The 23,163-nt window shown below is 36.9% G+C and overlaps 2 protein-coding genes across 3 annotated transcripts in view; both read right to left on the bottom strand.

Moving 5' to 3' along the window:
* Positions 1-21,260, bottom strand: part of LOC145784846 (uncharacterized) — a 37,437-nt gene extending 16,177 nt beyond the window's left edge. Inside the window, exons 1-16 of one of the 2 annotated variants that reach the window (XM_082596686.1) lie at positions 20,876-21,260; positions 20,409-20,565; positions 20,260-20,287; positions 13,965-14,067; positions 9,940-10,032; positions 9,198-9,261; positions 8,709-8,807; positions 8,246-8,389; positions 7,654-7,868; positions 5,264-5,416; positions 4,909-4,995; positions 2,250-2,336; positions 1,680-1,853; positions 1,091-1,205; positions 723-897; positions 113-221 (exon numbers count right to left, since the gene is read on the bottom strand). In XM_082596686.1, the coding sequence (XP_082452812.1) occupies positions 113-221; positions 723-897; positions 1,091-1,205; positions 1,680-1,853; positions 2,250-2,336; positions 4,909-4,995; positions 5,264-5,416; positions 7,654-7,868; positions 8,246-8,389; positions 8,709-8,807; positions 9,198-9,261; positions 9,940-10,032; positions 13,965-14,067; positions 20,260-20,287; positions 20,409-20,565; positions 20,876-21,202 (2,130 nt within the window). In that variant the 5' untranslated portion in view covers positions 21,203-21,260. Of the gene's footprint in view, positions 1-112; positions 222-722; positions 898-1,090; positions 1,206-1,679; positions 1,854-2,249; positions 2,337-4,558; positions 4,646-4,908; positions 4,996-5,263; positions 5,417-7,653; positions 7,869-8,245; positions 8,390-8,708; positions 8,808-9,197; positions 9,262-9,939; positions 10,033-13,964; positions 14,068-20,259; positions 20,288-20,408; positions 20,566-20,875 lie in introns of both variants that reach the window. The other variant, XM_082596687.1, reaches the window with a different exon arrangement.
* A 4-nt stretch (positions 21,261-21,264) lies between these two features.
* Positions 21,265-22,678, bottom strand: LOC145784847 (myosin regulatory light chain 12A-like). The gene has a single exon (XM_082596688.1). The coding sequence runs from the start codon at positions 22,599-22,601 to the stop codon at positions 22,080-22,082; it is 522 nt and encodes a 173-aa protein (XP_082452814.1). The 5' UTR covers positions 22,602-22,678; the 3' UTR covers positions 21,265-22,079.
* Positions 22,679-23,163: the final 485 nt, after the last annotated feature.

Below are 23,163 nucleotides of genomic sequence, written 5' to 3'. Positions count from 1 at the left end.
AGATCACTACGCTGAACAATGTGAAACATTCGTGTAAAAATTAAACATGTGAAAATCGTATCATGCTGAAAACTTGTAATAATTATTCCGCAATAAGTAGTTAAGTACTGACTTGTCTGCAGATTCGAATTCCTTCCAAGACACCATTGCATCGGAGTTGCTCCAGAACAAGATGAGCGTTTATCTTTCCGGCTCTCTTCTCGTAGTTCGGGATGATGCATCTAAGAAGGGCAACCAATTTATTCAACCAATGTCAATCAGTTTGCAGTAAAGACATAGCAAAATAAACCCACACGTTGATACACAGCCAAACCCATTTATAAAGCATGTCATCATCACAGTCATTAGCGCAGGGGAAGAATAAAATTTCAAAAGGTTTAAAACGTGCTTGAAAACGTTGCACTAAGTATTCCGACTACCATAGTAGCAGGATTTGAGTTAGCAGTCGCCATGTACGGTATTTGGGAGGATAGGTTTTGGTGCGGATGTGATGTTGCATAAACGCCATTATTACTATTCCTATCTTCCAAACAAGATTACACTCTAAATGCCTTAGCTGGGACAACGCTATTACAAAAAAAAAATGAATTGGATTTACTGGGTAGACTATTTGCGTGAAAAGTGCGCTTCACTGTATATTCAAGACGACAATAATAAGACCACTCCTAGATAACAACTGTTTAAAGACGTAGAGAGTTTTTGTGTTTTATATTTCCACTTACCGGACGAAGTTTGGGTTGGTATTGCGAAGGGTCACCATGAGCTTGTGCAGTTGATCCTTGTAGAGAGCTCCAACCGTTCTGAACATTCCCTTCTTTGTCTTGTATGCTGTGCTGCTCGAGAACTTGCTTTCTGAGGATGCAGCTGTCAGTTGCTCGAGACCAACCACTTTGGACACTGCAAACAACATTAAATTAAAATGAATTGTTTAAAATAATAAAAACAATAACTTGATTGAACATCACATATTGATACTAGCACTCAAGCAGTAGATGTTTTCATAACAATAGCTGCCTAGTTGTAATCTTATGAAAACACTTACTTCAGATGACGTTTTGAAAAAGCATTGCTGCATGTAGTAACAACTTACTGTCCTTCCAAATGTTGCTGACAAATTGGTCGGTGGAGTTGTGCAGCAAATCAGTGACGTTGTCATTCAATGGGTCCATGTTCTTCATCAGCCATTTCGTTGCCATGTAGTCAACCTGAGATTTAAATTGCATACTTACAGTCACAATGAAAACAAAAAAGCTTCTTCAAAGACAGAAACTTTCAAAAGTTTTCAGAATAATAGAAACTTCCAAGAGCTTGCAGAAAGATAGCATCTTCCAAGAGCTTTCAGAAAAACAGCATCTTCCAAGAGCTTTCAGAAAGACAGCATCTTCCAAGAGCTTTCAGAAAGACAGCATCTTCCAAGAGCTTTCAGAAAGACAGCATCTTTCAAGAGCTTTCAGAAAGACAGTATCTTCCAAGAGCTTTCAGAAAGACAGCATCTTCCAAGAGCTTTCAGAAAGACAGCATCTTCCAAGAGCTTTCAGAAAGACAGCATCTTCCAAGAGCTTTGAGAAAGACAGCAACGTCCAAGAGCTTTCTGAAAAATAGAATCTTCCAAGAGCTTTGAGAATGATTTGGAAGCTGGTGTATAATCAAATTTAAGAGAACACATTTGTCTGACTTGCCTTTCCAGCGTAGTGCATGATGGAGAAGTCGCAACTTCCCTTCAATTGCTTTGGTCGTTGGAACTTGGGGTGGTCGCCCAACTGCTTGGAAATCTTTTCCACAAACGTTTTGTCGGTCGCTTTCGGGAACCAGCACTCTTCATCCAGGAGAGACAAGATACCAGGAGGATTAGACTGCAAAGATGAACATTAGAACGATTATTTCAAAGTCAAAATTTGATCCTAAAGTTTAGTTTAAGATAACTATGATTGGCGTAACTTTGCGAGAGAAATAATTTTGCTCTAATGTACATAAACCTTTATTTCTTTTGGAAAAAATAAACAAATGCATTGGACAACAAAGCGATTCGGTGTGATTAAAATGCAACATTTCTTAACATAAAAACATTCGTATTTATTGTAAAAAAAATTTTCTTCTTTAGATCAAATTATTCTTGGCAAGAGTACAGCGCTGAACGGAAGCGTTTGAAGATGTTTAGCTTAGTTGGAGTTGGAACAACCTTATTCAAACAAAACTGGGACTCTATCAAACCTACCGGTGAAACCCGACCTTTGCAAAAAACTTTTTACCTGGCTTTCGATGAGATTGATACAAGGTTGTAGATCCAAGCCAAAGTCAATGAACTTCCAATCGATGCCTTCACGTCTGTACTCCTCCTGTGATGGAGTAGAAGATGTTTTGAGAGTAAATCCAGGAGCAAAGTATGCAAGCAAGAACTGGCCTTAGCTGCAGTGCATTGATGGAACGGCATGATTACACTGTGTAGCAACATCCACCGTGACAGCTCAAATATTTAAAAAATAAACACAAGGCATCCATTGTCTCAACAACGGTCCAATAACGTCAAGTAATGTGAAAGCTACATCATATATGTCACCTGAAATGCCACGTACTTTGGTACAAGGATACATGTTAAAATAACATATTAGGAATGCATTATTTCAACGCAAATGGTTATTCGTACAAATAGGCGTTCAACAAATAAGAGGTTACGCATTGGGAACGTATAATGCGACCTTATTGAGGCATTAGGCATGGTACGACACTGCCCGGTATTCATAAGTACAGTTTTTATTTTCCAAACGATGCAAAACTAATATAAATTTTAAATGAAATGCAAATGTCCAATGTCCATAACCAAAATTATGATCAACCATCAAGGAAACGAGGCTCAGTAAGATTCCAGTTCCAAGATTATGCATGCACAAAATACAAGGCAATTGTGCACTTGCGACTCATTTCCATACTTAAGCTTTCATTAAAGTAATTAGAGCTCACTAGAGCTTTAATAGAGAGTAATTACTATATTTGATTTAAGCTCTCATTACATTCTCTATTTTCTTCTTATGAATGTTAATACCCGAGATTGCCCAGTCTTAATAGCACCAAATATGAAAAAAAATATCAAATTACGTTGATCAAACATCAGTAGATGCTTGATCCGCGTAACTTAAATGTATGATGTATGTGAGTGAAGGTAACCCATGCATGCTTTGTAGAGATTTTCTGTTTTCATGACCAAATATTACAAAATCAGTTTGAGCGCATTGCCATGATTCAAGAGTCATAAGAAATTAATTCAAAAAAAAGAACATCAAGAGATCAAGAAAGCGAATAGTTTGGGTTGGAATTCCTTATAAGTACGAAGAATAAGATTTCCTCTGTCGTTATAGTGAGTTGCACATTTTATGGCCATCGGTTGAACCAACTTAAAGTAAAATTAAAAGCTTATCTATCACAATCCGACTAAAAAGCGTCACTTCATCAACCTCGTAATAATATCAAATTAGAATAAAACGGTCAACCCAACCACAGCCCAGGCAGCAAATCAGCGTTTTTTTACATTGATTCCACGTTTTTAGATCAATGTAGACGTCTTCAGACGTTGAATCAATGTAAAAATTAAACGGTTGATCTGCTGTCCGGGAACCACTACAGCCCGATCAGTAGGTCACCCGAAGAGGTATCGTGACATTTTCCGTTTATTTTTTCAGGATCATGTAAGGTTCACACTCGAGCAAATGATTGTAAAATTTATGAAAATAAAAAAGATTTAAACTAAAAAGTTGTGGCCAAAAAAATAAGACAAGCAACTAGAGAAAATGTATGCTATTTTCAAAATGACGTCATACGACATGACTCAAGAGCCGGTGCGGCTTCGAAAATCGGATTAAGACGAACAAGAAAATTATGAGGTTTAAGTTACGCTGGCATTGAAGTTGGCATACTCGCTCAAGCACCAAACCCACTCAATGTCTATGGGTTTGGCTGTCTGCGTTGAACGAGTTAACGTTAAGGAATTTCAAAGGTATTTGCAGCAACAGAGGCGCTGTTGTCATCTGTCTGAAAGGACTCACAATGTGTTTCAATTGCTATCTGCGGTGTGGTGGAAGACTTAACGCAATCACGATTTTTAAAGGAACGATGCAAACTGATTGATGTTCAATGTTCATCACACAAAATCATTGTAAAAAAAATCAATTGGAGCATGCAAGATTGAAGTTAATTATTCTCCTGTGCAATTAGCATAAAAGAAATCGTGATAAAAGTAGCTGCGCCAAGACAAGGAAAAAGAAGGTAATTACATAAATTGAAATTTTTAGTCGCACTGAGATTGAAAACGACATTGTGTTTAACCAACAATGAAAGGACTTAAAATTGAATAAAAAAAAATTGGAAACATCAAAGAAAATGCGACCATTTCAGTTCGTTTACTAGACGATGCAAAACATTAGAATACAATATCACCAAGTCAAGCCTATGAGGGTGCAAACCAAGTGAGAGAAAGTGAGAAACAAAGATGTTTGATTTCAAGCCTTGCCCGATCACATAATGGGCTAAAAACAATGGCCACAGTGCGTGGACGCTAATAACAAACCTGTTCCAAAATGAACATTGTGTGATTGAAGAGTTGTTGCAGCTTTTCGTTGGTCATGTTGATGCAAAGCTGCTCAAAACTGTTTGTCTGTGTGTGGCCAGTGTGGTGGCAATGGCGCCAAGTGTTTGGTGCAATGGATTTGGTGATTGGATATAGAGTGTTTAATAACGTGAGGCAGTTTGTGTATGATACAGAAGTGCAGAATTGGTTGTCGAATCCGTTGAAAATCATGAAAATACAAAAAAATAAACAACAGTTAATATATATAGTTTACGCCCCAAAAAGGTCGGTGTGGTCCGCTTGGAGCGCGATGGAGCACCGACCTTCAGTGGGGCGAATAATCGAATTACCTGCTCTAGAATAAACATGGTATGGTTGAACAGTTGCTGTAGCTTTTCGTTGGTGTAGTTGATGCAAAGCTGTTCGAAGCTATTACACTGCGGTGGAAAAACATCTCAGAAGGTTGTTTTTTAATAGTAGCACATACGTCATGACCAGGTGGACGTCAGAAATAGCAAAAAAATAAATAAAAACTGATTGTAAGCAACAACAAGTGAAAATTTTGAAGTTTTTCTAAAAAGCGGCAGTTTGCACGCCGTTATTAACTAGTTTGGAAGTGTCATGTTGCTCCTCTTATAAGACTTCTTGTTGGCTTCACAACGGTTGCAAACGAGATTTGACGCTGTCGAAAAAGTTAAGGCAAACCTCGAAAATTTCAAATCCAGCAATGTCAAGAATCCCAATAAAGTTCGTTCCTTGTCGGGTGGAGCGGTTCAACGAGCGGTTGATTCGGTCAACGATCCATCTGAACAAACGCTCGTACATTGCCTTGGCCAAAGCTTCCACGGCGAAATCCACCTAAGCAAATAAACTGATTGACAGCTTGTAAGATATACAAATGCTTGGGCGATTTTCGAAGTTCACTGAAACTTTTCCTGACGTTGCAATGGAAGCGAATATAACCGATGACAGAAGATTGTGATTGCAATGTGCTACATATTCCCACCAAATCATCCTGATTTCAACGTCTGCGGACGTTGAATCAATGTAAAAAGGATGATTTGGTGGCTAGGTATGAAACCTTAAAGAGCAACAGAGGAACTATGGCGCTACTGCAACCGCCAGTAACTACATTTCACGTTATATTAACGTGAATAGATGCAAAAAGCAATCGCCCCAATTGGAGAATGAACTCACTGAAAGACAGGATGCACATTTTCTATTCCTTTCAAGTTAACTATTACACAATTCCATTCGATAAATGATTGACTGTCTTTTCGAAAAGCCGTGCACGACTTTACGCACAATGGAGGTTCGAAATGGTAGCAGCAAACATAAGTGCAGTTTTCGGAAATCAATCAATGCATTGTCTTTAAAAAGACAAGCAAGCGGTGTGCAAAATGCCTCTTTAAATACAGCATTTCTAAATAAAGCTGCGAAACAGCAATGCGTGACTTTGAGTTGGAAATTTTTTTGGTTTAACAACAGACCTTAGAGCAATATGTACAATAGTTAAACAAACAAATTGATGTACTTCATTTGCAGACATCACGGAGAGACAAAACGATGTTTCGAGTTAAATGCCATAATTATAGGCAATTTTTTGTAAAAATAACACTAGACCATTAGACTCGAAACACGGAATGTAATTTAACGACATGTATGGTGGAAGCATTCTGCTTAACGAAACAACTGCTATGGTGCTGAAATGGAAACACATCGATGGTTAATACAAAGCTTTCCACATTAACAGTCAATTTTGATTGTTTTACAGCAATAAAAATCTGTGATCCTGCTTCGATGATCGTCAACTAAACTAACACCAAGTACAACGATATTGGATGAAATGTTTTATTAGAGAGTGCATTGCCTTCAGGGCTCTTTCCCAGCCAATAAATCAGGCGATTTTTGAGTTAAATCGACGTCTGCAGACGCTGAATCAATGTAAAAATTTGGCTGATTTGCTGTCTGGGTAGCTCAGGCAATAATTTATACACATTGATGCTGTGCAGTCTCAACCTTATGCAGATCGCCAAGGTTGTTGTTATCTTAATTGAATCTAACATTCTCTTGCATGAAAGGTATCATCAAGACCACACTTGGTTCACGTCTGCAATTAGATCCTTGAAGTCAGCACACATTGAAAGACGTAAAACAAACGTATTTTTTTGCTGTGTGATGTTTCCATAGATTGCGTGCAAAAAACGCTTTCGGGACGTTACCAGAATGTCAAAAATTGTTGCGTTTGCGCAAGAAACCAAAAAAACAGGGCAAGCCACAGTGTCTCTTTATAAGCCTACACGGGCATTTGGCATGTCATCACCTCACACAGTGCACTGTAAACAACGCAATATCCGCAGAGTGTTATCAAATTCTGTTGAACAACTCCGGTATGTATGCTATGTTGAAAACGGGGAAAAATTGCAAGCCTATCAAGAGGTTAGAATTAGATGACATGAGAACGGGAATAGAATGAGAAAATTTATAATCTGGTCTCTCCAGAGAATCGTTCGGTATCTTGTTGAGAATGTTTATTAACGGAAATATAACAAGGCATAACTGAAGGTTACATCGGAAACGGAAAGCTTTGCTACTGGCCTTGTGTGAAACAACCCAGACGTCTGCATACGTTGAATCAATATAAAAATAACGGATTTTGCTGTCTGGGAATACAACATGATGTGTACAAAGAAAGTTTGGCAAAAAGTGCATGAGACTATTGATCAGGCAAGTGATTTTATACTGTCTATTTTTAGCTTGGCCAACAGTCACCAGAACACTCAGTTTAAAAATTAACGAAATATGTCTGCGGGATGGATGAAAATCAAGTTTGAACCAGTGATCAGTGGTTCAACCCACAATTAACCATGCACGGTTTGATATGGGTGGAATAATTTACAGACAGGACTTTAACAATCGGAAACTTCATTCTGTCAATCTCGGTGGACCGGTCTGCGTCAGTACTTCAACGCATCTACTAGTATGCAAAACTGCCAGGATGAAGCTCTCGTAGAACCTTTCCCAGTCTGAGGATAGATTCAATCAATCAATGCCGAAACAACCGTACTTTGCAACCAAACAAAGAGTTCACTTGCCTGCGACTTAGTTTGCGCTTTGTGGACGAAATCCCTCCCGACTTTGATCTTGGGCTTGAGTAAGGCCTTGGTGAAGTCAACAACGTTGATGCTGAGGAGTTGGCAGATGCGCTGGGCGACAGTGTTGTCCGGAAGGATGGCCTGATCGGAGGAACGTTCTTTCTTGAACTCCATGTTGCCAAACGAAAGAACTGCACTGACCACCTTCATCATTGCTGCAATACAGTGACGTAATAAATTCCATGACATAGAAAAATGAGTATTTTTAAAGTATTGCGGGTTTCGTTGGTGTTGACTTCGAGCGTTCAAGCAATACGAAAGCGTAGTTGAAAGCCATACGTCTTTGCCAATTTTCTCGGATTCCTAGGTTTGTTCTGCTACTTATAAGACAGAGCGTATCCCACCTGAGACAGCAAATCAACCGTTTTTTACATTGATTCTACGGACTGCGGACGTTGAATCAATGCAAAAAACGGTTGTTTTGCTGTCGGGGACTAGACAAAAAAGACATCATTTTTTGAATTTATCCGCAATATCTATGGCACCACGTTAATACTCCTAAACATATATAAAAGTAATTTAAAGTGTTTACATTTGACATCTGATTGAACGATGCCCATGATCTCCATGGCACGAAGTGTGTCTTGGAAGACATCGGTGTCGTTGGCTCCCGTGACTGTCTGCATCCCGTGGGAGATGAACCTGTAGTATTTGATGTCCTGGAGGAGGAGCTCCTCTGCAAAAATAAAGGCATGTTTAAGTATCTTTTGTAAATTCCTTTTTTTACCAGCTGTCAATCAAAAAGTTACAGCTGAATAAATAAAGACGTAATCCTGATTGAGTTTTAAAATTAAAAAGGCTTTCAAAAATGAATTGGTGCACCATTGAGCATTGCTGTTCAAACAGACAACTTTGTCGAATCAGGAAAAAAAAACAGAAGCAAAATAATTAAGTGAGACAACAATATACATCATCAGACGCCACTCATTGTGGCATCGAAGCAACGAGACATTGACAACAAGCAGAAGTGATCAGTTTTTATTGAAACTTCCTACGTTTCAGTTGGTCGTTGGCACCAGTGAGCAGCTGATAGAAAATGTGAAAAGTTCGTTCTCCACCGGCTTGTTGATGGACCCTGGCTTTCTCCAATAGATCTGTCGTTCAAACGGCAGCCGGGTTAAGGGAAAAAAAACCTGCATCTTGAATGTGTCATTCAGCAGTTTATATTTCCTACTGCTATTTAGTGATTGAAATGTTCGGCAAACCTTTGAAAATGTTTACTGATATATGTGTGTGACATCTAAGTCAGCAAATCAGTCTCTTTTGTATAGATTCTGCACTCTGCAAGCGTTGAATCAATGCCAAAAAGGATTGATTTGCTGATTGAGGTGGTTATTACGCAAATAGCATGTTGTCTTCGTATTTGCGCATCCATATATTAAATTTGTGACAGGCTTGTAGCGACATGTCATTTACAACAGAAGCCATAAATCAAGTGAAACTTGCTACAACGACACAAATGAACAATAACATAAAAAAGATACAAGTTTCGATGTTGGCCCCAGAAATATAGCCGGACGTGTCGAAGTTGATTCGGATAAACTTTCCCTGAAAAGGAATAATAAAAGTTTTTTTTCAATAATATTCAGGGTAGGAAGAGTCTTACAATGGACAACAAACGTTTTAAAATATCTAACATAAATGTTGTGTTTGTACTTCAAAAGGTTGACGCCACATTTTTGTATAGGCATTGTTCAGATGTTTGTGGTTCTGTAGTTATTTGGGGCAGGTAAGAAAAACTACATGAGTGATGATCGACTCAAAAAGTGCGGTGTGCTGAGTAAGGCAAAATCTCATACTTGTTTAAAAATACAACGAAGACTCGTAAGCAGCAGACTTAATGTCGCTCATAGGTTGCTTATTAATGAAATCTAAATTAAACAACCAATTTGCAATGCTTTGGTTTCTGTGCTCAGATCATGGGCGTGCCTTTTTAAACAAATCGTTAAACATATCACACGCGGTGAAAACCAAAAAAAAATTACGTTGAAAATGTGAAAAATAACGGATAATAAACTGAACCGAACAGCCACGGGGGAAAGCAAAGATAAATTCTCAACAGCTCGACCATTTACTGTTTGTAAATTTGACATGGACATAGGTTCAGCTTCCTAGAGAGCAAAATCCATCATTTTTACTCGTCTGCAGACGTTAAATCAATGTAAAAACGACGCATTTTTGCTGTCTGGATTGCCGTCAGATCTACAGAGTTCAAAGAAAACTTACAAATCTTGAGGAGTTGTCGTTTTTAACGGTCTTCGCATTTCCAAACGCTTCCAGAATTGGATTTGCTTGCAAAAGTTGCTGTTCCAGCTCACCCTGTGAAGCATGACAAGTTGTTGCAAAAGCTCACAATGCATTGACAGCTTTGCGTCACTGGTGAACTTTAAGAAAACATTTCCCGGTGGATAAGAGGCTTTCTAGATGAGGTGATACTTTTAAAAAAGGCGCAAGTTTAAATTTTGTTTTTCTTGATTTCCTTAAAGGTTTGAAAACTGAAAACAAGAAAAAAACAAATATTTTTCAAATTGAAATTTGCGGTTCTTTCCCGAAGTATGTACACTATTGAAAATTTCCATCTGTTGTTTTGGTCTATTTCAAAAGCTTTGTGTACATTGGGCAAATGGGAATCTCTCATGAAAAAAATTAACAACACTTTTAGCTGTAATTCATGAGTAAATAACAGTAATCGATACAAAAGCGACTCCTTTAACAACTTGGGTTGTGATTGGAAAGCCCTTATTTTGACAATGTACAGTACATTAATTTCTCTATCACTATTTACAATACAAACTTGGTATTTAAACATACAGAAGACAAGAAACTTCTATCAACTACAGTATTTGTTTAAAAGCACATACACCGAAGAAATACAATAAATCTTAAGTTTACAATGTAACTAAACAAAATATAAAAACAAAATGTACCCCCATGCAGCATTATCAACTCAATAAAATAGTTCAAACGTTTTAATGCTGCCAGCATGCCGCAAACTTATTTGTAATTGTTGCTGATCAGATGTATGCTTTTTCATGTAACGTATAGTTAAAAAAATAAGTTGTGAAAAGGCTTTAGTTATTATGTTAACGCAGGTAAAGTTATTGTATGCAGTGAAATAATAGACAACTCAACCAGGTTGCATTAAATGGGTAAGTGAATTATGCTGAATTCGACTTCCAATACAAAGTACAACATGGAGCTAAAAATGTTCTTATAACATAGGCACTAAGCAGCCCTATTATATATATATGATATATTCAATTATTCATGTCTATCCAAGAGAACAGGATTACCAATTGTCATGTTCGTGCTTTACGGTGAATAGAGCAGAAAACAGGTTCTTGCGCCATGCAGTTTAGCATACTACCAAGCAGCAGATATTCAAAATAGTGATATAGCTTAATAAAGTAAAAGAATTTCCAACTTGTGCAGTTGTAGCCTTGCCCAGACTAAAAACACACAACAACCACCACTGTTTCGCCCAAAATACCGCTTTTCGCGATGAAGACAAAGATGGCAATTCGGAGAAACAGTGAGGATGTAAAAGTGTCCACTGCGGCCGTGAAACAAACACCAGAGAAAAACTCCTCGTTTTCACCACCAGCCATGCATTTCGTCAAAATAAAAAGTAAAACTACATAAACATAACAAGGTAGCCGTAACCGTAAGTAGTATATATAATATCATTCCGTGTGTGCAATTATTATAAAACGATGACGATAAACCAAAAATGCAATGAAAATTAAATTTTTAACAGCTTGGTTTTTTTATGAGTGAATTCACTTATACGTTACGCAATACACATTATTTTTTGTTATTAGATTGTGACTTCAAGAAATAAAATATTGAAGGTTTACAACAATCTATGAAAAATATTGTTGAATTTTCTTCACATGAATGAAAATGATTGCACACACAGCAGTATAATGAATAAAAAATATACATGAAGATGACAACTAAATCATGTGTTGTGCATAAAACAAATTTGGTTCATATTAGCAGAGCAGTTTTCAAACAATATCAGTATATATGCTTAAGTCATGGTTATGGCTCAGTGACATGCAATAGAGCATAAGCATGTACTTACGTAAGGAACATTCTATGTGCCAATCATAAGAAAAAAGCAACGTTAAGGTACAGTATAGAAACATTGGTCCTTAAAAGGAAAAAGTAGGCAAGTAAAACGATACTTAGACTTTTCCCAGTACGTTTTAAGTTACGACATTTTTAAACCAAGGCTGTTTCTTTTTAATCAAAGCTGATGACGTTCTGTGAGTGACATACTTTGCATATCAGTGCAAAATGACAACTACACCACACATACCAAGATGAAAAGTACAGAATGGCAGACACTGAAAAGCAGACAGACAATGCAAGCTGCAGTGAGTGTTTGAATGAAACCACTGTCAAGCAATAAGACTCATTACAGCGTGTACAGTACACAAGTCAAAAAAATCCATTCTTTTCACGTTGATTCTATGTCTATTGACATGGAACCAATGAAAAAATGACGGATTTAGCTGACTGGGGCAAAAGGACATTCAAAACGACGACGTCACAAAGCGGGAGCATCACATTCGGGTGTACGCACACACAAGAGGCTCTGGAAACTCACGCTGTATGAAAGAGGTTTTTGACGCTTTCGGCGTGTCTTTCGTTGGGTAAATATATCGTAATGCACAGTATCTTTGTAAGCTATGTCAGGATCTTCTTCGGGCTAGCAAGGGGAAGAAAAAAGATATAGAGAAATGAAAAATAGAAAAGAACACGCCGCTGCTCAATGAGTAAGAAAAAGAATAAGAATCATGATTGGCTTAAACTAAAAGCATAATAACTCACTACTACACATACAACAAGAAACTCCTTGCCATTTTGAGCAGATATTACACGACCAGAACCCGTCTTGTATTGAATAGAAGATCAAAACAGACTCGTTTTCACTTCAAGTCAAAGCCCACGTAAGCAGGCTTCAACTCACACATTATACCTACTCCAGATTAAGTTACGGCGGCCGAAACAATGAAGTAATTCATTCACTTGGCTTCATTCTTGTTGTTTGATTTAAACACAATGTGCCGCTGTAGCCGACCATCGGGCACTTTTGTCAGATGAAAAAAACGTAAGATAAGGTTTAAAGCAAAAGAGTCTGTACCACACTGAAACATTATACTGCGACTCAAGCAAAGTTTAGTTGCCGGGGTAGTCAATGGAAATTTGTTGTATCCATCTTAGCTTGCGAACCAAGACAAACACTAGCCTACAAATCTAATAAAATGATCTACAATTTCTGTTTCTCAGAAAACATGTGTCCATAATCATAATTTAGATACACATCGACTGTTTTGATGCTATAAGTGAAAATTAAATTTGTTCGGTGCTTATTTGCTAGAACAGGGTTCATTTGTCTAAAAGCTTCAGGGTGTGTTTTAAATACGCTATTATATGATAATTTTCTTCAAATCGATATCACATTATTATTAGTGCTGTAATAATTTTTTTTGCGAAAAAAAAAACAGGATACAAGATCATGCCAACAGCACCACATGCATTCGTGAGAAAAACAGGAAAGATGTGTTGATTTTTTTTTTTTTCAAATAATAATATCAAGTCAGCAATGATAGATATCATTCAAAATATTGCTGCTTGCAAAATTATTCCGAAAATCTACAGTGCAAATGAGAAACGTTTTTCTCAAAAGAAACCACTGATTAAAGAAAACTACTAAAAAGTGAACTTCTTTGTAAATCACAAGAACAGAAGTTTTCAACGTGATTAGGTACTTGCCTGCTTCACATCCTAAAAAGACAAAATCTCGAAGTTTCATTAAGGAATGTTTGATCATATTAGAATAATTAATCAGAACCTGCTCTTCACGAAGGAACAGTAGAATAAAACAAAATTTAAAGATTTGTCATGTGAAGGATTTTAAGAGGGAAGCACAATGAAACACAGGCCTGTGTTTTTTATAAATCTAAGCTACTGAGATAAAGTGAAACTTGTTTGCTGTGTATTTAATATCTTGATTCTTATCTTTTCCCTATATTAAAAGCCCATTTCTCCTTTTATGTATAAAATTACGATATAGCGAAAACGCCAACAAAATTCTTAGACAATGCTGAAATTAATACAATGTTTACCTTAACACTACAATTCCGTTACGTCATCTTTTTATTTGGCATGTTCTAGTCATGGTAATCGACAAAAAGTCAAGTAGGCTTCAAATTCCTACATCTACTATCTAATGTACTTACAGGTGCTCCATGCGCCTTTGTACCTTTCGGTGAAGCAGCAACATGGGCCAGAAACTGAATCACTTTTTTAGTATTTTCAGTTTTTCCGGCACCGGATTCTCCTCTGAAACAAAAATACGGAAAATAAATGTTTCATGAAGCAGACGCAACACAAGGATACTTCGTCACGGCAAAAATCTGTCCCTTTTTATATTGGTTCAACGTCTGCAGACCTCAGAATCAATGTAAAAGGGAGAGATTTTGTTTACTGGGATCATCATGACTCTTTGTCTACAGTAGGATTGCGATTATGTATAAGTACAGTGAGCCTCATTTTATATAAACTCCTTTTCAAAGTATTCTTAACCAGGTTGAATCAGGATGGTCAATGCAGCCTTTTGCAATGTCAAGCAATGTCGCTAAAACGTAACTATAGCCTTTCAGCTTGACCAAAGCTACATATCGTGTTGAACTGAGAATGGACAAGATTGGTGTAACCATGACTGGTGTATCGTATTTTATTGTGAGATGTGACTCCAACCAGCGATGGCTTCTTGTGTGAAAAGTCGCTAAGTCTCTCGTTACCCTGTGATTTGTATGAGATTTATGGAGCCAAGGTTGTTGCAATTGAATCAAATAGCAATCATGTTCTACTGTACTTTCATCAAATAAAAATTACTGGCCGAAAGGAGTAACCAAGGTCTGCCGTGCGCTCGGCAAATTAGGGAATGCAATAATCATAAGCAAAATACTCGTCGTGGCATTTCGCGTCACTTAATTATGAGGTAGGAGTGTGAATGTTTCAAAACCAAAATTCCCCAATAAGCAACTATGGGCATTTGACTGTATGAAAAGAAAGGAAAGAAATAACATTCAACGCACAGAAATGAAATTAATTGTGACTTGTGTTTTAATGTCGTTCGTTATCGTCATAATCGATGCCCGAAAATTGATAGTTCCATCTTTTGAGGCTAAAAAATTTGCAAAATGTGCTGTCGGTTGACCACAAGGGGCTCTGTCTAAAAAAAGGGCCACATAGTAGATCTCTGCTCTTTTTCTTTTTCTGTCGGTGTAAGAAAAGCTTTTGTGAAATTCAGCTGAGGACTCACATTTATAATATAGTCTGGGTAGTGTGTATTGATATTCGGGCGTTGATCTTAAGCAATGTGGAAATGAGATGTTTGGTATCCGTGTTGGTGAATCTGCCATGCAATTAACTCGCTGGTTGATCGTGTAGGCTAGGTTAAAAGGCATCGTCAACAACTTTCAAAAGTATTGAGCAATCGCTTTACTGTTGAATTTCTTCGCGTTCGCAGTCGCACACGAAATATCAGGTAACCGGCTTAATTTTCATCAGCACAGGTGAAGCGGATTGTGAGTCAAACTTAAAGATATGAAAATCATTGCGATCATTAAGTAACATATCACGCTAATTATTCTAACATAGAACCAAAAGGCTCAAGCTTGAGGGTTGCTTCAAACACCACATTTCCGCGTTGGTTACCACTTAACGACGTTAAAGTTACATATTAACAAGGGAGGGTGAGCAAAACACCACAAACTAACATTGGTGTTCGTGTGGGGGTCGCTACTGTACAGTGAACCCAAACACGTTAATTGAGAATTTGAGATGCGCAATTTGTTTCAAAACATTTGCAAAAATATACCAAAATTTGAAACAACCAGCTGATACGCATTGGCTGAGGATTGTTGTTGACAACTTCAACCCACGCCACAATAACAACAGCATCACAATCAGCTCTTTTTATCAGCCAATAGATACCAAGTATGTCACTGATTTCCAGAAAACCTTGGTTTGTAATGTGTTTTGTAAGTGTGTCGAGACAAAATATTTCGTAGCATATTGTCTGACATTAAAGGAAAAGTCGAAAACCCTCCGGAAGTGGCGGGAAGCCTGACCTTATGACGTGCTGGTAATAAGAATTAATTCTACAAGCAGAAGAACATCGTACTTCGCCTAATGTTACATTAATCCAACAATTTAATAGTTTGTCGTCCAAACTTAAACGTGAATACAGAAAGAGTGAAAAGCTCTTAAAACATGACGTCACAAAACGAGCACCAGAGCGTTACGCGACAACACCCAATCATAAACTGAATCGGTCAAAGTGACGTAACACAAGCCGGCTTAAAGCGGAACCGCGTTGCCAAAAAAGGCAACGAAGACCGCACCATATAAGGAAGTGCGCAGGTGTAAGAGTGCGAATGTGTTTTTGTACGCCTGCAGCAGTGAAATTAGACAAATTTGTATTGTTTTAGAAAAATATTTGCTGTAAATTTTTGCCTGTGTCCTAGAATAGATTCCCTATCGTTATCAAGTTATTTTTTTTTGAAGATTCGTTCAACCAATAGTACTACTGTACAATCCACGCTTGCTAGAGCCAACAGCTGAAAATCCGCTTAAAGATAAAGGAGCTTTGCAGAGGTGCTTCTACTAGAGAGTAATTACATTCTGAGTGTTTTTGTTTTTTTACATTTACAACCACGTTACAATTTTTTTCAAGGTGCTATTTACATCAACACAAAAGCATATTCCAGAAAACACAAAGACGGTCTATCTCGGACTGCAAAGCTTTATTTCAGTATAATAAAGTCGGAGAATGCAAAACACACCTGAGCCTAAAGGATACAATAGCTTTTCAATCCTACTTCCGTTGCAAGTCAAAATGTACAATAGTGGTAATCCAGCATGAAAGAATGGAGTAACAGGCGTTACTCGAATAGGTTACCGCACAAGACGATCAATAACACTATACAAAAATACCAAACTCAGCAGTGCTGTATCTGACACCAAATAGAGACATTTTAGTGTGGCTTTATCGATGGCATCGTACAACATAAACATGGGCTACGAGTAGTTTTATTGCAGCTTAGCAAAGCAATTAACGAATTCCGAAAAGTTATATATTATATCGACGAAAGCGACAGACTAATGTAAATTTTTCACGACGCTGCGAATCACGAAAAACCAAATTAGTTCTCTTGGCTTGGTTTTGGTCGAATTGATTTATGGGAGATGGTGATTTACAGTGCCTTCAAGCATTTACTTGACTTGTTGTCGCAGCTTAGTGAACTGGAAATTCATAAAGCTAAAAACGAGCCGCATTATTACCACGTCTACAACATTCTAATTCAGAATATTTCGTACACCTGCCGGTCAATTTCTACACGACAAGTTAGAAATTTAAACAAAATGTTTTTTAACCAACAAACGATCATAATAGCAATATGGCTCACAAATTGAAGTGTAACAAACTCACTTACACAAATTGTAAACTAATTCGTTAAATGAACGCGATAGAGACAATCTTTCAGTTGATAAAAGCAAATGTCCTCACTGCTTCAAAATCGATCTGTGAACACGATTTGTCATCAGTTGGATGAAGTGATCCACAGTGGCATACACAAGTCCAATTATGCAACCAAGTGTCATGCATTATTCAAATCAAGGTGCGTACGGGTTCGAAGTTGCTATGAACGAAAGGGCACTTGAGCGTCAGTGCCAAGACTAGCTTGCATGAGTGAGTCGTTCGCAAGGTTTGCTCACCGACGGTGGAAGATTACTGCAACTCGGTGGCCTGGGCTTCACAGAATCCACAGAGATATAATGCGTTATTACACGGATGATATGTTTTTAGTGTTGAGTAATTAAAATAGGAAGACTACAAGTAATGATGATGACTGTCAAAAAATTCTCTGCCAACAAATGCATTCTGTAAACATCTCTCACATCTTTTGTCATTGCATTGCGGCAACTCATTCGAGACAAGAAAGGTGTCTGGAATAGCTGATTACAAAAAGCGATGTGATAAAGTAAGCGTTTGATGTTAATCTAAAATGTTACTTCGAACACGCGAGACACCTTAAGCACGATACGAGACACAAATGCTGCCAGTATACATCACTACATTACTTCCGGTTACGTCACTTCCGAAAGTCGCAGAGGCTTCGGGCGTGATGCAAAGTTTGTTTACCAGAACGCAGTGAAAATATTAACTTATCGAATCTAGGGCAATGATAGAGTCCTACATGTTAAAAGCACACTTAGCACAGAAGCGTGGGCGCTCTGCAGTCTGCACCCACAACATGATAAAGGTTAAAAAAGTATTGAATAAGATAAATTGCATCTATGGGGTGGTGTATACTCTGACTACACATTTTAGTGATTAATGCATTTGAACGTACTCTAGCTTAATAACGATCAACATCACAAGCATTGCATTAAGTCTCATCACGAGAACCAGCAATGGTGCCACAACTGCAGTTTTGCGTCAGAATCGTCTTTTTTGTGAATTATTTTCATTTTTCATTATCAGCCAAACTATATTATACATTTGAATTTAAAACTCATGCAAAACTGAATAACTTGTTTGTTGTCCATTGGCTAAAATAACATGGTTAAAGTGCACGTTGAAAACATTGAGTTTTGCAAAATTGAAATTTGAAAGTATTGTCTTAAAATCACAATGTGCTAACAATATGCCAAGTTAAGAATGGCAAGGCATCCATTCCATACTGTACATATCAGAGAAACAGCTCGTCCAATCGACATGCAAGCTGCACATTAAATCAAAAAAATGAGACACCACTCAGTCCACTCTAAAGGAATGTGCTAGCACTACTTTGGTAAATAATGGTAAACCAATAAAAATTTTCGGTGCTAAGAGTTTGGTACTGCTGTCGCGTTGCGCACTAGAAGTGTGCAGCACGATACCAAATTTCATAATATAAGCTTTATTGTGATCAGCGTACCATGACAGTATGACCACATACCATAGGTCGGCAGAATAGGAGACAAAAGAACAATGAAAGTGCTTAAACAAACAAGTAAGTTCTAAACTATTAAGGTGGAGTTCCGCAAAGCTACAGGCACCAAATACGAACAGCATGACAGCAGAAGATCTAAATTTACTTTTTTCACAAAAATGGGCCTTCACAGGTTAGCCATTCCGTTCACATCTGCGTACTGTACAAGTGTACATTGCTACAACAAACACACCAACATTCTACAAATCCAGAGTGGAATAAGGCTTTCGAACATAAAATATTACGTGAACAAAGTTAAACACTATCAGCAGAGAAATGGCAATATCTTGTTCTGTCCACAATGGCTTTGTACAATCATTTAATAGACGCAACCAATTACATGTAATATGATGTAAACATGATCACACTTCAAAGAAGACTGACATTTTAAAAAGGAAGACAAGAACATCTTTTAGATGTTGGAGCACAATGCAATTTTTATGCAAATAATTTTAATTGAGATTCAGCCAACCATCAATCCTGTATTCATAATGTTTCAATGCGTGTAGGCGTAAAACGTCTGCAAACGTTATATCAATGTAGAAAAGACTGATTTTCTGACTGAAGTATAATACAACAGTGGAACACAAAACGAGATTGAAATAAAGCGTCAAAAGCATTTAGGAAGATTCATATCCCAAAGCATTGGACCCACGACATAATATTTAACGCCTGTGCCTGAAATGCGATCTTAAAAAGCAAACAATTTCGTCAAATTAATGTCCTGCCATAAAAATACCGCGTCTCTCAGCGAATTTCATTCAAATACACCATTAAAACGTCCCGCTTACTTTGAAGTGATATAACTAACCGCTCATGCAGTAGCTCCAGGCTGGCAAAACAATGGCTGCATGAATGTTTAACCATTATTGCTATTCAACTGCTCAGTCTCGTGATATTCTTTTTCATTTTCACCAGATGGAAAATAAGCTAAATGCATGCTTTTTTGATTTTAATACCCACACTTGCAGCAATTTATTTGCATGATATTACAACTTTAACGCAAAATTGCTGTGAAATGTTTATCTTAAATAATTGCTGCTTGGATAAAATAGAATTTGTGCCAAATCCTAAACTTTGTATTGTTATATAACATGATATATGCACTTCTGGTGCAAACAAATGATGTCATGTTATTTAACTAAATGCCTGGTGAACAGCCTCATTCAATTTTTTGCATTGTTATATTGTTTTTTATAGAAGGTGAAACACAATAGACTACTCCTTGTGGTAATAGGTAATCAGCCTGGTGTTGAGAGCTAGAAAATAACTGTTGAAAAGAACATTATTATTCTGTATCAGCTTTGTTAAAGACTGAATTATAAAAAATGCTAAAATCTGTGTAGTTCAGGAATGGTATGTGAAAATGAAACAGTAAAGAAATTACCAAAATCACTTCTTTCTTAAACAAAATATTGTAACAAAACAATTAAAGCAATAATAAACGTCTTAGCAAAAAACATTATATATATTGAAAATCTTAACTCACGTGCAGAGAATGGATTGATCTTCACGATCTGAAAATAAAGAATGCAATCATAAAATATTTATTCCACCCAGGCCTAGTTCAATATTTATGAAAAATCGTAACGACAAACCTTTAAAAATCAAAATTAAAGGATGTTCCTTTAAACTTACCCTGCAACATGCTCCTGTATGCGGTATCTGTGATGGCATACACGTGAGGAGGCATTTCGTGTCTTTTTCTACCTTTGTACATTTCAACAACTTTTTCAGTGTAGATGGGATAGAACTTGTACGGATTCACAACAACGCAAAACAATCCGGAATATGTCTGAAAATAATAATTGCAAATACTAAAACCATACAACAATAACACAGTAACACCACTGTATTAAAATATAGTATTCTGTAGGCGTATGTATGGACTGGGATTATTTATAACCCGGCAATAAGAAAATGTTATGTGAAGACGGCATGTATGTCCAACATTACACAGAAATGCCAGTCGACAACATTAGACCCAAATAGCTGTGCTCAGAAAAACACAAAGTGAATATGAATATAGGCTTCCTTGTCTTCTCTATAAACAGTCAACCAACAGGCAGTACATATACATGAAAAAATACAATAATATCACTTACGTATATAAGGCCAGAATAATATCGATCTTTAAGATTATGTAAGACAGATGCCTCATTAAGACATGTCATGTCTGCCATGTCTTCAACTTTTGTGAATTTTGGTGGATTCATTTTTTGAACATCATTTTTGCTAAAAGTTGCTTTTTTGCCACTGTCAGTCAGCTCCACAATTACTTCATCTCCTTTGTCACTTTTCAAGCTGGCTGACTCAAAACCGCTTTCTTTGGATGGAACCCAGACCAGACGCTTCTGGGTCCAGTCTGCTTGCCTAGCAGGATCATTGATGATATTCTTATCCACAACCAGATATTGCATTTCCTTATCCATCTTGGTTATTTGTATTTGATCACTCAAGTGATATACTTTTGTACACAAACATAAACAACTACCTACAATGTGAAAAGCGATATTAGTTAAAGCAGAAGAAATTTGGAAACAAATTAAACTTTCTGTTGGCCAGAACAAGATGAAATATCCAGTGTTTTCTATGACAAGTGGTGCAAAAACAACAAGCATGATATGCAAATACTGTACTTATTGGTACCCTCACCACAATATTTGCTTTAAAAAATAAAAATCCAATCAAACTGTATTTACAATTTACATCCGTGAATTAAAGACATAAACTATTAAACCTGAAGTTTATTGACAATTCAAGATTCAAGTATATACATGCTCAGAAATTAAACCACATTATATTGGTGTGTGAAGCAAGAGCATACATATATATACAACAGTTTACAATTGAATAGCCTATAATTCAGTGGCATTTTCAATGATTAATATTGCAAACTTGTATAGATACAAACTGCTTAGAACTGCCAAAAATGGCTAACATATGCAAGAGCTTTGAAAGATTTAGAATGAAATAAACAAAAGTAAACCCCTTTACACAGTTGTTTTCAGCACTTGTTTGATTCAGCATTATTTGACTAAATGAAATGTTCAAACACAACGATACCAGTAAAAGTTCCATTTATATGTTTTCTTAATCAGAAGTTTTGAAATAATTTGGTAATCTTATTCTTTCAGTTTACCACATAAAAAAGTTGCACCATAGGCTTACGCTGCATTTTAGTTGGTGGAATTTCACTTGCTAATAACCAAATGCTTTAATAACTAAAAAACCAAGGCAGATTGTTAAAAAAAATTTCAATTGACATTCAACAAAACCAGAATTTACCAGTTTATGAAACTAAGCAAACTAAATGTCATCTTTGTCTTTTGCTCCATGCTTAAGGATTCTTGTGAATTCAACGTAGTCAAAATCTCCGGATTTATTATTAATTGGTGCTTCTCTATACATTTCATCTACCTGTTCATCGGTATATCGATCACCCATTGTGGTAAGCAACTCACGAAGATACTCTTCATGAATTTTTCCAGTATTCTCATCATCAAAGCATGCAAATGCATTTCTTATAACTTCTTCTGGATCAGTTCCATTCAGCTTTTCACCAAACATTGTCAGAAACATAGTGAAGTTAATAGGTCCATGCGCTTCTGAGCACATTCCATCAATGTATTTGTCTGTCACCTCTTTTCCAAGAGATGCCAACATGTCTTTTAAATCCTCATGATCAATAAAACCATCACGATTTTGGTCAATCATGTTGAAGGCCTCTTTAAACTCTTGAATCTGAGCTTGATCAAACATAGCAAAGACATTAGAAGTAGCTCGTTGAGCACGCTTCTTAGTGGTCTTTTTAGTCCTTCTGCTTGACATTTTGTTAATTTTGTTTTGCAAAAGAACAAAATCTGAAAAGTCTAATGCTAATATTTACTGCTGAATTAAATCATTTCAAAAGATTTGAAAATAAAATCAAATTTTAATTGAAAAGCTTTTTTACAACTGTTTAGTAGCTTTTTAAAGTAAAAATTTATAGAGAAACTGCAGGATGCAACCTAATTCGTACCATGAACAATTCATACCGTCAGTTCGTACCTTGAAAAGATCCAGAAAAAAAATTAAAAAAAGCCGAAGTCGCTGATCCCAGTTTCCGCAAACAAACAAAAACTCAAAGATCATTACCAGAAATTTTAAAATGTTTGCGGAAACTCCGATCAACCCTAACCCTTTTAAAATGTTTACGGAAACTGCGATCAGCGACTTCGGCAAACTGTTAGGATCGTTACCGGAAATTTAAAATATGTTTGCGGAAACTGCGGAAAAACAGAAACTGTGATCAGCGACTTCGGCTTTGTTCTATTTTTTTCTATCGATCTTTTCAGTTTGTTTATTTGCGGAAACACCCTAACCCTTTTAAAATGTTTGCGGAAACTGCAAT

The sequence above is a fragment of the Aplidium turbinatum genome, chromosome 15 (assembly GCF_918807975.1).
Source record: "Aplidium turbinatum chromosome 15, kaAplTurb1.1, whole genome shotgun sequence".
NCBI lineage: Eukaryota > Metazoa > Chordata > Ascidiacea > Aplousobranchia > Polyclinidae > Aplidium > Aplidium turbinatum.
This window is presented reverse-complemented; position numbering and strand designations above follow the sequence as displayed.

Bases quoted from the DNA above. Each gene is read 5' to 3' on its own strand.
- LOC145784847 (XM_082596688.1), bottom strand. From the start codon at position 22,601: ATGTCAAGCAGAAGGACTAAAAAGACCACTAAGAAGCGTGCTCAACGA.